The 15,421-nt window shown below is 39.7% G+C and overlaps 1 protein-coding gene across 5 annotated transcripts in view; it reads left to right on the plus strand.

The window, feature by feature from the left end:
• LOC307175299 (uncharacterized protein) overlaps positions 1-15,421 on the plus strand; it is an 84,162-nt gene that overhangs the window by 39,072 nt on the left and 29,669 nt on the right. For 4 of the 5 annotated variants that reach the window (XR_013824295.1, XR_013824296.1, XR_013824297.1 and 1 more), the window contains one exon: positions 8,163-8,216. Coding sequence is in view for 1 of the 5 variants with exons in the window: in XM_079900276.1 (XP_079756402.1) it covers positions 8,163-8,187 (25 nt within the window). In the remaining 4 variants the exon portion in view is untranslated. Of the gene's footprint in view, positions 1-4,725; positions 4,964-8,162; positions 8,217-15,421 lie in introns of those variants that run through there. The other variant, XR_013824298.1, reaches the window with a different exon arrangement.

The following is a 15,421-nucleotide window of genomic DNA, read 5'->3' on the forward strand; positions in this document are numbered from 1 at the left end:
GCTACATGTTTGCAAGGGGGTTTGGGCTTGAGCTCTCAGTTCATAGAACCCTGGGAAAGCTAATGGGACTGTATCAGCCTAATTTTTAATTCCCCCCCAGCTGGTTATACCCAGTCTATCACATCCGCAGAAGCAGGGGTACGGAACTACAGAGCGAGGGAGGAGAGAGAGACTGTAAGGAAAAATGCAGTTGTTTCACAATCCGAGGCCTAAAATAGCGGAGGCTGCAGATGGGCTTGAGCTCTGCTGTGGACAGGGAACAAGGGAGGGCAGAGTGGTATGGAAAACAAGCCTTGGGCCAACTTTCCACTTCATCTGCATGGCTAAGAGCAGGAAAGGGAGCTACGGCCAAGTGCATCCCACTCCCAAGTGGGCATTTGACTGCACGGAGACCCCGCTCAGCAGTGAAAGTGCCGCTATCAGTGTCTTGGAGTCTGATCATCAGACCAGTCTGAGATGTCACTCCTGTTTCCAGTGGTGTTTGCAATGGGAAGGGAAGAAGCCAGTGTGTGTATGGGATGGGGGGTGGGGAGGGTAGAAGAAGGAACCTTAGAGCTTGAGGTTTGTGGAGGACCTCAGAAATCATCTCGTCCAAACCACACGTGTTGGAGATGAGGAAATATATTGAAATGAAGTGAATTCTATCAGCAGATCCAGGATTAGAACCAACGTCTTTGGCCTGGAAACTCTTCTAGTTGCCCTAAACCACTTGCAGCTGTGAAAACCACTGAGGTGACTCTGCAAATCTCAGGAAGAAAGAGCCTTGTTGGGAAATCATGTGCTGCACGAGTCCACCTCACACTCTGGACCACATTTTAGAGACCCATCATAAAAACGAATATCCCACTAATGGACAGGCTACCCCACAGTTTAATAATCACAACATTGCTTTTATGATGTGAATTTATATGTTTATAAGGATATTTTTTCTGAGCATGTCACATAGTTCTGGATACTGTAGAGAAGAATTGTTATTAAAATAGAGCTAGTGATGGCTTTTTTTCTTTTAAGTCTGGGCTTTGAGACCAGGCCCACTGAAGTATATAAGAAATCAACTACTGTATGAAACATGGTGGTTTTAAAAGCTCACAACTGCTTTTTCACAAACCACTGTCCTCATTTAGCAAACCCGTGGAGATGGATAAGGTAGACTCTTCCCAACTTAATGACTGTTCTTCAGAATAATTTCGTAAAAATAGACCTAGTGCAGCCCAATTATTTCCACTCTTGTCTGAAAAGCAAGTGCAAGGTCTGAAGCATGCCTTCAGGAACTAGTCCTGGGGGGTGGAATTAGTGTTGCTATGATTCTCTTGTATTTTTGATTATGAAACCTATTTATGAAAATACAGGCAGACCTCAGAGATACTGCAGGTTTGGTTTCAGGCCACCACCATAAAGCGAATATTGCAAAAAAGCAAGTCACGTGAATTTTTTAGTTTCCCAGTGTATATAAAATTATGTTTACATTATACTGTAGTCTATTACCTGTGAAATAGCATTGTGTCTAAAAAAATGTACCTACCTTAATTAAAAAATCCTTTATTGCTAAAAAATTAGACTATTATCTAAGCCTTCAGCAAGTCAAAATCTTTTTTGCTGGTGGAGGGTTTGAAATATTGTGAGAATTAGCAAAACGGGATCAGATGCTGTTGGAACAATGGTGCTGATAGACTTGCTCAATGCAGGATTGCCACAGACCTTCAGTTTGTAAGAAACACAGTATCTGTGAAGTGAAATGAAGTGAAACGCAATAAAGTGAGGTATGCCTGTAAACGGAAAAGGTGTTGGAGGAAAAGCCATGAGTTGGGAGAAGTTGATGAGTGAGGAAAACTTACTATATGTAAGCAGTTGATCTAAAACTGGACCATGATACAAACACAACAAAATCATTATAAGTAGAGACTCCAGGATTTTAGAGTTCTGTTGGAACCCGTTGATCTCTAGAGAGATCAAGATCTAGCTTATTCCTCATTTGACAGACTATTTGGGGTACACCTTCATTTTGTTGGTATACATAGAGAGGTCATGAAGTTGTCCTCCTATATGATAATATCTGTTACTGTATATTAGTCAGAAAATGAGATCCTACACCCCTACTTGCTCCAATTGTAAGGGTCAAGATTTTACCATCTGCTGAATTCAACAGTAGGAAACATGAAGTGGTAGCATGAGAAATCTTAGACTTCAAATCCAGATTTCAGGGTTTAAGTTCTGAACTTGCCACTTCTTAGATAAGGAACCTTGGGCAAGTTAACTTTTGCCTTGCGGTTTTCCCAGTTGGAAAATAGGGTCTGTTTTTACCAATGTCAGAGAATAGGTGTGATGATTAAATGAGAGAACGTGGGCATAAACGTGCTTAACAAAGAGCTTGGCACATGGGAAACTCAGTGAGTGATGGTAGTTAAATATACTAGCTTCTGGGACATTATATGCATTTTAAAATAGTAGCTTCATTTCTCTTCCTTTCCTCCTTGAATCCAAGGGTCTGCTTCTCTTAGGATCACATTGCTAGTGGTAGCAATCATCATTGTACGCTTGTTAAATGGTTTGATAGGCAAAACATGTTTTTCATATTTTATGGCCCTTATCACCATATAAGCACAAATATTTTCTGTGACTAAGATGCTCTCAGTACAGGAAACAAAATTCCTGACGGGGACCAAGATAATCTAAGAGGCTTCTCCATATGTTATCAGAATAACATGTTAGATTGAAATCTTCAGAATATGGAAAAGTCAAGAGTTCTTTTCTTTATTAAAGTTATTTGGGAAGGTGGTCTGAGAGTAACATCAATGAGGACCCCAGCCTAGCAGCAAGCTAATTATTTCTGGAAACTACATAAATCCTTTCATTTAGTGAAACGTATTCTCATTATGAGCGTAACACGACTGACTTGCCAGCGCCATGGTGATGAGCCCCACTCTTGCCAAAGCTCCCTTGGCACATTGCTAGAAGAGATCACAATTCTTCTGAGAGGTTCAGTATCACATGGAGGATACACATAGACTGTTTGAAAGACAAATTGGTGGGCTTCCCTGGTGGCGCAGTGGTTGAGAATCCGCCTGCCAATGCAGGGGAAACGGGTTCGAGCCCTGGTCTGGGAAGATCCCACATGCCGCGGAGCAACTGGGCCCGTGAGCCACAACTACTGAGCCTGCGCGTCTGGAGCCTGTGCTCCGCAACAAGAGAGCCCGCGATAGTGAGAAGCCCGCGCACTGCGATGAAGAGTGGCCCCCGCTTACCACAACTAGAGAAAGCCCTCGCACAGAAACGAAGACCCAACACAGCAAAAATAAAATAAATAAATAAATTTAAAAAGAATAACAACCCAAGCCAAGCTGTAGGATGTTATTTGAAATTCAAAATAGATTAAGTCTCAGGAAGATAAATAAACCAAGTGCCCACTGTTTTTTTTTTAAAAAAAAAAAGAAAGACAAATTGGTAATCATCTAATCCGTGTGCTGTGAGCCTTTTAAAAAATTACATGGAGGAGGCGCCTAGAATGAAAAAGTATTCAGCCTCTTCCCATTCTACTCTTCCTAGCCATTTATTAGGCATTTCCTGTATGCCAGGTACTCTGCTAGCCTTTAAAAAATATTATCTAATATAATTCTTACAACAACTCTGGTATGAATTATTCTCTTGATTTTAAAGATGAGGAAACAGGAGGTTAAGAGAGGTTCAAAATGCAGCTCATAAATGGTGGAGTTCAGATTTGAATTTAAGTCTGACCCCAAAGACCAGTTACACTAAATTACTTTGCAAGTGGGTTTGTGGTACATGGGTGGGCAGAGGCCTTTACCTTTAACCTGTGGTCAGATGCTGGTCTTATAGTCAACAAGTCCTGTGGCTACTGAAATTGTCTTAGAGGTATGCGTTTGGACAAAGATTTTCCTTGGCTGCTATGTTTCAGGTTGCATATCCTGCAGAAGTTCTAGAATAAATTGGAATAGGAGTCTTACCTGGTTGCCTCAAAGCAGGAATGGAACCAGACTCACAGGGAACTCTGTTGTCCCAACTCATTCATTTACCAACGTTTAGTCGGTGTATTCAGTGCCTACTTGCTGCTAGGCAACTGCAACACATTTGTGAGCAAGATACATAAGGCTCCAGCTCTCCTTACACTCTGGTTTATATTTTAGGCTCTGAAAATTCCAGAATCGTGCTGGATTTCCAAAGAGGAATGGAGTTTGCCAGTATGAAACTCTGTAGTGGAGATAGTCCAGTGATTTGATTGCTTTTGTAGACTACAATATTTCTTCTCTATGCCTCGAGTCTAAGTAAATGTCAGGAATACTGAAAAAGTTGAAACTGACATGTTTCTATCAACAAATCCATATTGTTTGGATGCAGAGGGATAAAACAGGCTTAGAAATCACCCACCCTCCAGGTATGCTGCTCTGCTTGTATCATTTGTGACCTATGTTGGTGCTTTGGGTATTCATTGGATTCTTAATGTGTCAGAACTGTAAGTGCAAATGCAGATCTCGACTCTTGTTTATTTCTGCCCTGGAAGGTCAGATAAACATGTCCAAAGGTTCTCTGCTAGACAAACATTATACTTGTTATAAAGAGTCTTTTTTCAGTAACAGAAACAATGGCCCCCTCCAAAAACCAAACAAAAGCCCCCAGAACTGGGTTTTCTGAAATCTACCCCTCCCACGAACCCCCAGGCAAGTATGTAGCTGACCATTTCTTTCTTTATCTCTGAGGCCTGGAAGAGGAGGGCAGTCAGCATAAAACTTCTACTCTGAGAGGAGGCTGGAACACAGTGGCTAAACTCAGGAATTCTGAAGCTGGAATGCCTTGAGTCCAAACGGTCGGCTCTGCCTCTAACCAGCTGTGTGACCTTGGCAAGTTACTTAACCTCTCTGTGCTTCAATATTCTCCTCTATAAAATGTGGATGATAAGAAGAGTACCTACCTCATTGTTGCCCTGTGAAGACTAAAGGAGTTAAAACATGTAAGTCATTTAGAAAGGTGCCTGGCACACAGTGAGTGTTCAAAGGTAGCTATTATTGATTATGAGGTTCATTGTGTTGTGAATCTTCTTAATGTGTCCTCCCAGACAAATACCCGTGAGTCCCTACAACAAGCCACGTACTTAGGACTAGTCTGAGAATTCTCTGACCTGCTGTATTCAATAAACCACAGGACATGTCCTTGAGATGCTTCCATCTGGAGGGTCAAGGGGCAGATGGGGGTAGGAGAAGGGAGAGAAATAGTGTGTTGCTTTCTGTTGCCAGCACTAAATGGACCCTTGTTTAAAAGCTTGGGAGTCTAGAATCCTTCATTATAGTAGCCTCATCATTTGGGGAGGAAAGTAGGAAGTAAAACACAAGCTAAGGAGCTATACATTTTCCTTGTTGCATGTACTGGAACTTGAGGCCATTTGTTAGCTAGAATTTACCTAGGACTTAAAATGTGGCAAATTCTGTTTTGGAAACCGAGGTCTGTATAGTGGTTTAGGTAAAAGTCTCACTTAAAATTCATAAGACATTTGCACCTAGTGAGGGAAGCAGTATGTAACTGTATTTAAAAGCTACTGCTCTTTCTAAATTGTGCTTTTAAATGTTCCAGGAGCAAAGGCCCCAGTAAGGAATCATTTTTGCTAAGCACAGCTAAGCAGGCAACTCCTGGGCCCGGGGAGGAGGGCTATTTGAATGAATCAGCAACTTGGTTCCTTCATGAGTTTTTAGGTTGAGTCATGATTAATGGCTAGAATAGCCATTTTGGGGAAACTCTTGGGGATTTCAAAAGTCTCAATTTTCCTCTTTCTGTTGCAGAAAAAGAAATAGAGTATGGAATCACCACAGGTAACACAACCCCCAGGAACAGATAGCAGTTTTCTTCACCCATAGTATGAATATTTAGTGAGAACTAGCCTCAATTTAACTCTGTCAGCAGGAGGACACACCCTGTGTTATATAACACGCAAACTACAAATAGTTAGGAGAGGAGCCCTGGCCTCAGGCATGGAATTATCTCTTTTTTCGAGAAAATAAAAATTTTCCTAAACCAAGGTTTAGTTAAGTGACGATGGAAACAAAATTTAGTGGCAAGAGGTACTGTTCTTCACCTATCTTTGTTTCAATATTATTTCAAAATACAGTCAGCCCTCCCTAACCGCAGGTTTCGCGGATAAGGAGGGAGGAGGGACTGTACTCGGCCATTTTCTAATATATCAGGCACTTGAACGTGCATGGATTTGGGTATCCATGAGGGGCCCTGGAACCAATCCCCTACGGATACCGAGGGACAACTGTACCTGCTCATCATGTGATCTTAGGTAAGTTACTTTCCTCTCCGTGCCTTAGTTTCTTAATATGTAAAATGAGATTAATAGTAGCATCTATTGCATGGGGGTCTTGTGAGGATTAAATGAACTGACACATGCAAAATGCTTAAAATAGTACCTGCTCGCTCACAGTATTTGCTTTTATTGCTATTACAATATACATTTATGTTTAATAAGTACTGTGTTTAGATGACCAAATACATTATGCTTCTGATAGTTCCTCTGAAGAGAAAAGTCATCAAGCAGTGTGGAAGTACACTTTATCTCATTTTCCTCTGTCAACCATGCCGAATGGGGACCTACTTGGTCTGGTCCACACGCCCACAGCAGACTAGGCTTTGGAGAGGAAGGGAGTAGTCTGTGTAGGGCTGATCTTTTATTTTTCAACCTATTCAGCAATGGCAAACATCTCTCACACACAAAGACAAACTCTAACTGAATGATTTGTTTTATTAATCAGCATCACTTATTCCCACAAGTATTTGGAATGGCATCAGAAAACCACTCTAGACTGTTACGTATGTATCCTGCTTGGGATGTTAGACGAGGATCTTAACTTTAGAAATTCAGTAGCACCATAAGGATAGATGCAAAACTCACCTCTCCTGTATCTATAATAATTCTCTACTTATTGTTCCTGGAGAGACACACAGGTTGCACTGTTCCTGTCACATCTGTCTTGAAAGAATGTTTGAAAGATGAAAATGGTAAAATAGCTGAGAAAATATCCAAGTGGTATCCTGATTAAGCAGACCACTGAGCCACTTTTTGTTTAATGGAAGCAGAAGTAGGCTCTTTTCTGCTTATATCAAGGCTTCCTATAAAGTGATCAAACATCCTTGTTTTCACCTTCTTGTCCCAGCTTCTTTGAGGTTTGGGCTCCTACCGAGAGCAGCATAACATAGGGAGAGGGAGTCCTATTTTTCTCAGAATGATGAAAGGAAAATAAGATGGTGAGTCAGCCGGCCAGCAGGCGGCTACTGCGTAGGGAACACTCGGTACTGCTCGCCCTCTCCTCCACCTGGTATCCTGGCTGTTCCTGAATTAGCTGCTATTGCTGAGTACAATGCAACAGACTTGATAGAGGGGTTCTAGGCTCACCCCACCTCCCTCATCTCCTGAAATTCCTGACATTGACTGTCCTCTATGGCTAACTCAGAAATATCAGAAACTGCATGAAGAGCATGGCTACTCTAAGAAGGGACTGGAAGCCTGGAACTCCCCCTGCCCAGGGCCCCATAATGATGCACTAGAAAAGTTGACAAAGAGGCCTTTGACTTAGGAGAGAAGAGATGTTACCTCACAGTGATGCATTAAAACGACAGAGCTGAGTGTTGCTGCCACCAGTGCAGAATTAAAATGGTCAGAGTTAAATGGGATAGAAGGACGTGTAGGGAGATAGCCAAGAGGAAAGAGTAATTATGCACAGTTGGTCAGTGTAATTGCATTTATACAGTCTGGAAGGTTTGCCACCGAGCCGTGTGGGGTGTACCTCCACTCAGCCTTTCTCAACTGAACACAGAAAAGGATTTGGGTGCCGATTTTCTCAGATTCCCTCAGGATAATATAGAACATTCTAGATGAATAAGAGAGACATTAATTTATGACATACAGTGGATGCCTTAGGGCAATAAATCTTAATTCTCTCAGGTTAAGAAAGTGTCCCCACTGTTCTTGGCATAGCATGTTTCAAAGATGGGGCTAGTAATAGAGACAGCCCATGGTTGGGGATGCCTCTTTGGTCGGGGGTAGGATATGTTTTCTTCAACCCCTCGACTCAGTTCAGGTTTGGGCATATATATAATTGTGAAATGCCATTCATTCATTCACTCAACAAGTAACTGAATCTCTTGCCCTTTTCTAGGCACTGTGCCAAGAGCGGGAGTTAGCATGGTAAACAAGAAACAGACAAACACAGGTAAATGATACGCTATGTTGGGGAAAAACTCCAAGGGACCAGGAGGGGGAAAAATAATGGGTTTGGGAGTGTGGTTGGTGGGTGTGTCAGGAGGTAGGCATACTTTAAAGAGGGATGTTCCTAAACATACAAACATCGCCTCAGCTTGGTAGAGTCACCTATCTGGCAGGTGGTGGTAGCCATTTACGCAATGTTTATGCATTTATGCAGAGAAAAAAATGTTACCTCACTGCTTCACAGTTATTTCATAAACACAGACAGTTCCTTCTCAGGATCTCTGCCATGGTGCTGGGAATCTCTGCATTGCCAGCACATAAGAGAGGGCCTGGGACATAGCAGGCATGCAATAATGTTCAATAACATTAATGGATAAATGAAAGGGACTTTTAGAACCATAGGATGTTGAATCTGTGGTGTCATAGAATAAGTCAATCCCACATTTTCTCTACTTATTGTTGAATTTTTGGCAATAATAAAGCATTTTCATTTTTTTCTTGATCTTATTTTCTGAAATCAAAAAAAATCACAGAGAATGTAAACTCCTGAAAAAAGTTGCATTTCTCTTCCATATAAAAGGGGAAAAAATCCTCAGGTTTCTGGTGTAGTGAGTATTATGTGTGTGTTGATTTTTGCCTGTGTTGCTTCAATTCCTGTCCTGTACTTCTGTGGCGATATGGCATTGGATATCTGACCTTAGAATGCTTTCCAAAACATTCTACCAATTTATTCCTATATTTATAAAGAAGAACCTTGCAATATTTTAGAGCTTTTTCTTTAAACAACTCTAAAGCTTACTTGTGACATAATTTTCTCCTTTACCACTAAAAGAGCTATGCCAAGTGTATGAAATGATCATTTTGACATTTCTTGAATTTCTTTTACAAGAAAAGTTATATATTTATTACTCTGGTAGAATGATACCTAAATAATTAAATTCTAGAAGATCAATAGTTTGAGACATCAGTAGGACTGGGTGATGGTAAAATTTTATGTGTCAATTTGGCTAGACTATGGTGCCCAGTTGTTTGATCGAACCCTGCTTTAGATACTGTTGTGAAGGTACTTTGTGGATGTGATTAACATGTACAGTTCCAGTTGACTTCAGGTAAAAGAGATTACCCTTTATAATGTGACTGGGACTCATATAATCACTTAAGACCTTAAAAAACAGAAACTGAGGTTTCAAGAAAAGAAGGGATTCTGCCTTAAGACTGGAACATAGAAATCTTGCCAGAGTTTCCAGCCTGCTGGCCTGCCCTGTAGATTTTGGATTCAAGACTACAGCATCACCTCTTGCCTGAATTTCTAGGTTGCTGGTCTGCCCTAGGGACTTCTTTTTAATTGAAGTATACTTCACTAACAATATTATATTAGGGATTTTAGGCTTACCAACTCGCATAATTGAATAAGCCAATTCCTTAAAATAAATCTTTCCATATATATAAAATAGGATATACCATATATAGGTATATACCACACATAGGATATATATATGTGTGTGTGTGTATCTCCTATATCTATATCTGTCCATGTCTCTCCATGTATATGGATATACACATATACATATATTTATGGATTCATATACATATATTTATGGATACATATATATATATGAATGATTCTGCTTCTCAGAAGAACTCTGACTGTTGCAGACTGTTAGGTTTGACTGTTTGATTCTTCTCTCCTGCAATCCAGTTGGACCAGGGAAAAATTGGTAACAGTTTCTAGATTTCTACTGCTCTGATGTGAGAGCAGAGAGATTAAAAAGGAAACCAAGGCAGTGTCCCACTCTTAAAGCTGCCCCCTCCCGAAAGGAAAAAAGCTTGGTGCTGGGGAGAGGAACACTGAGTACACCCATTCATTTGATTCATTTTGTTGTATATTTGGCAAAACAGAAAAATATGGGTAAGATTTTGCATCTTCCTAAACCATCATATGGGTCTGGCAGGTATTCTGTGAGTCATGGGCCTGTCCTGGAGGGAGTGGCGGTGCTTCAGTATTTCTCTATATGATGGGGCTCAAGGGGCACTGTCACTCGCAGCATTCATCTCATGACAGCATTTTTGTCATCTCTAGTACATGATGTGAAATGATGTGAAGAGGAAAACTAGAAAAGGTATAGTGGATATAGTTCTAGAGTCACAGATTCAAATATTTTGTAGCTAAGATTGATTTTGAGATATTTCTTGGTATTGGGGTATTGGTACTTGAGGTAACTCACTTTGTTCTATTGCCCTAGCTTGTATCTGTAATAGAACCAGCCAAACATCTGGAGATTCCAAAGGTTGATATCCAGCTGGATGCATATATCATTGGTTGTATATCTCATTGTAGTATATACCATTTTTCACCACTACCCATCACTTCACTCACTGATGGTAACAAAATGTCTCCTAAATAGCTAGAACCAAGATTCAGAAGCAGAGTTTCTGTTTCTCCCCCATCCTCTCATCAATTTCACGTCGTCCCACCCTGGACCTTCCATCCTGCAGCAGCATTTTTTCCTTTCTTGTCCCATGTTCTGTCAACCTGGGTGGCAGGGTTAGCTCCATACTCTGTCCCTTTGTTCTTAGGATTTTATTTCCATTCCCTTTTCCCCAAGACCAACTTTACTCCACATTTCTAGTAGCATACATTTTACCTACCTCTCGTGTAATTCATTTTTCTTGTATTTATACAAGATCTAAATAGACCCTGAAATCTTGATCACTGAAAGGCTGGGTTGGGGAAGGATAGTGTAATTCAGGTCGTGGAGTTTCATTCCAATTTTACAGAAGATAAATGGGGTTACATGTCTTTCCCAGGACACACAACTCCTACTACTTAAACTTATACCTGGTCACTACTCTCTAACTTGATTGCTGACATCAGCACAAAGAATGTTGATGTTTTATTATTCTAGAGTATGGAAGATTGCTTGAATTGTCTCTCCTAGATCCTTGGGCTGTGACAAAGTGAGAGTGGCATGGACATATATACACTATCAGATGTAAAATAGATAACTAGTGGGAAGCAGCCGCATAGCACAGGGAGATCAGCTCAGTGCTTTCTGACCACCTAGGGGGGTGGGATAGGGAGGGTGGGAGGGAGGGAGATGCAAGAGGGAAGAGATATGGGAACATATGTATATGTATAACTGATTCACTTTGTTATAAAGCAGAAACTAACACACCATTGGAAAGCAATTATACCCCAATAAAGATGTTAAAAAAAAAAGAATGAATAATAGAACTAAAATGAATCTTAAGATATCTAATAGACCTCACTGCTTTCAGGTAGTTTCTAGACCAGAAATGGCAAAACAAGTTTAGACTCATATAAATAGTCTAATTAATTGCAGGTGACTGCCTGAAAGCCTATGTTGATATGAATTCTGTGATCAAATCCAGGCTCTGGATTTACCATGATTGATTAGTGATGTCTGATACGGGCAAGGGATAGGAAAGTGCTGATACTCCTGATACATAACTTCCATTCCTGGTTAAAATCAGCAGAGATGGAGAATTACTTCTTCAGTTTAAAATGACTTCACACAATGAGAAAGGATTCCTGGTGAGCAAAGGCAGGGGAAAATTCATCTTGCTACAGAGGAAAGAGGATGTTGACAAATAGCCATATTTTTTGAGTATGATAACTTTTCCAAAAATGTGCTAAAATAGAACAGTACTCTTGAGATGATTATATGGACTGTGAGAGAAACTTTAAAGCCTAATAGAATGCCTTTGCTTGTTTTCCTAGCTCAGAAGGACACAATACTTAGAGTGAAAATATGAAGTCAATGAAAATTGGCATTCTTCACAATTGAGGGAAGTTGATCTTTCCATGGTCAGAAAACATTCTTAAATTGGACTTTCAGTACTCTAAATTTAAACATAAATTTAAAAAAATACTGTTTTCCATTTAATGGAAAATCCATTTCCTCATAAAAACAGAACTTGCTGTTCTTGGTTCAGATAGCTTCAGAGACAGTTTTTTTTGTTTGTTTTAAAATATGGTTACCCTATACTTAGCTTAGAAATAAACAGAAGCCAAAATAAATTTCTTTCAGAGACGTTAGCCTGGAAATATGATTCTGTTGTGGCTAAGGTCCAACAGAACATCTGAAGGACTAATGATGTCTTTGTAAATGCAGGCAAATGGATTTACAACCCCCTTCATAAAACGTGCATAGCGACAGCAATAATAATCACACCTACTTTTTGAATAATAAGCCACCATTTATTATCATTTATTATTATATGCCTGCTTGCTTCCTGACTTCCTTCTTTCCTTTCTTCCTCTCCCCTCCCCTCCCAGCTCTTCCTCTTCTTGTTTCCACAAATACTGAGTTCCTATTATGTTTCAGGAACTATATAATACTCAGGATATGATGACATTGGGTTTCCAGATAGACAAGGATTCTGACTTCACAGAATTTACACTCTCGTGGGGAAAGCAGGGTATTCATTAAGTATTAACAATGATGTGTTGTGTCAGGATGGGCTGAAATGTCTATCTGTATCCTTTTTGGTGGACAAGGGGGAAATCTGGGGACTAGAAAAGAGTGATTTCAGTGTGCAGCTATTTATTGCTTACTACTATGAGGAAGGGAGAGGACAAATGGATATTGTTTTGCAAGGAATTGGGTTAAATTCATATTAATAAGAGAAATCAAACTTTAAAAAAGTATATAGACCAGACATAGAGAACAGACTTGTGGTTGCCAAGTGTGGGGGAGGAGGAGGGAGAGGGGTGGACTGGGAGTTTGGGGTTGGTAGATACAAACTATTACATTTGGAATGGATAAATAACAAGGTCCTACTGTATAGCACAGGGAACTATATTCAGTATCCTGGGATAAACCATATGGAGAAGAATATGAATAAAAGAATGTCTATATGTGTATAACTGAGTCATGGCTGTACAGCAGAGATTGCCACAACTTGTAAATCAACTCTACTTCAATTAAAAAAAAAAGAAAAAAATGTATATAGACCAGATATCTTGATCTTTAGAAAGAAATTTACCTTTATTGTGGTAAGTTCTGTGCTGTCAGCTGGGTTGGATTCTGCTGTAATGTGGGGACTGCCAGGAAGTGGCTCCAGACTTCCTCACTTTCTCTCTAATCCCTACGTATAGGTCTCCCTTGATTTCAGGAGGGTGGTTGAGGGTGATGAACGTTATTGTGCTATTGGATGTTAATTGTTATCAATATTTTTACTAAACAAATTAGTCTGTCATGACTCTAGCTATAGCTTAAAGAGTTTTAATCAAAACAGCACACATTTGTGGTTTTTCAAAGATGTATCTTAGTTTAAAAAACACAGTGGAGGACTATTACAACATTGAAGATGAACAATCAAAGCCCTTAGTTTCTTGAAAAAGGAAGAGGTGGTTGTCAATGATGAAACAATGAATACTTCTTGGGTTGGTGCAATTTAAAAATATCCAAATATCTCAAGACATAAAACCTGTGTGCTTCTATCTTTTACTCCATGGACTTGTGTGAACTGGGATTTCTACATAATGCCATAGTGAAAATAAATATAAGAATAATCTTGGTACTGTACCAGAATCAGAAATATTCCTAACAGTTAGAGGCTTTGTAATAAAAGAAAAAGCCACTTCTTTTAGTAAAATATTTTATATCCAAAATTTATAACAAAAATGTAAGATTAAATATATAATTTTGATCTTAATAAATTAAGATGATTTAAGTCTCTAATATTTTTGTTACTTCATAAAGTAAAATATGCTGAACATTTCTAGCATCAATTTAACACATCTGAATGACTTTTCTTCTTTTTTTAAAATTATGTTCATTCAATCATGGATTATGTCATATAAGCGCCTATCTCAATGTGTTCAATGAACTACCTGTTTTTTTGTTTGTTTGTTTGTTTGTTTTTGTGGTACGCGGGCCTCTCACTGCTGTGGCTTCTCCCGTTGCGGAGCACAGGCTCTGGACGCGCAGGCTCAGCGGCCATGGCTCACGGGCCCTCGCCGCTCCGCGGCACGTGGGATCTTCCCGGACCAGGGCACGAACCCGTGTCCCCTGCATCGGCAGGCGGACTCTCAACCACTGCGCCACCAGGGAAGCCCGATAAACTACCTTTTAATCAAATACCATGGTCAGATGAGTGGTGGTGGCTAGTGGTGGGGAGGATGCTGCTTTAGAATGAAGGCTCTTCAGTAGGAGAGTAAGACTACTAGTTTCATAAGTGTGATGCAGTGGGATTAGAAGAAGCTTAGAGAGAGTAAACAATTAAACATTTTAATCATGCAGTTATTGGAGTAGCAACATAGAGGAATGAAACCAGTCCTTGATGGGGCCCATTGGTGGAGAAATCGAATCAAGCAGCACACACCTGACGTTGGCCGGTTCCTTCCCTCTTACGGCTAATGTATCACAGGTGGAAAGTTGCAACCCTATAGAAAGTTACAGAGAAAGATTACGCCGCAAAGTAGGCCAGGGCCCTGGAAGGAGAGATGTTGGAGTTCAAATTTATGCTTCTTATGCTCTCGACCTCTGTCTCACCACCTCAAGTTGGAGTTGGGAAGGATGACCTCTTAATTCTTTCATTTTATACCTTCCTTTGGAACAATGCAATCCATTGAAAATAAACAAATGCATCTTTTAAGAACCATTTTACTAATAAAATTAAAATCTGAACTTGTTACATAGTTTTTGCATTTGAACTTCACCTGGCATTTCCTTCCTGTTCTTCCTTGATTCCGTTCCCTGCCACATGGTAATGCAAAATGCTAACCTTGTATATATCTTTCCATGCTTAAGTAGCTCTCTTGCATGTTTCTTTTTGTCATTGTTTTAGAAAATGAGATATTATTCCCATTTCAGTGCATTTGGATTTTATCAATTAATAATTCCTATGGAAATTTCTCTAGGATAATTGGGTTTTCTAGGTATAGAGACATATATCAGGAATAACATATTATTTTTTTTCTTTTTTAATGCTCACATTCATTGTTTTACTTTTTTTTACTTACTGGATTTTCTAGATGCTTCATGGAAATAATAAAGAATGTTGGTATTATATATCATTTCCTCTGTAATACTGGTTAATTTAAAATACTATATGACATTAGGATATCATATCAGCATCTGTTGATATGATATAAATATTTTGACATGTCATCAAATTCTGTTGGCAAAAAATTTATTTTTAGTTTTGGCATCTATGTTCACGAGGAGAATTGGTTCATTA

This window comes from Stenella coeruleoalba (genome assembly GCF_951394435.1).
Source record: "Stenella coeruleoalba genome assembly, chromosome: 16".
In the NCBI taxonomy this organism is placed as follows: domain Eukaryota; kingdom Metazoa; phylum Chordata; class Mammalia; order Artiodactyla; family Delphinidae; genus Stenella; species Stenella coeruleoalba.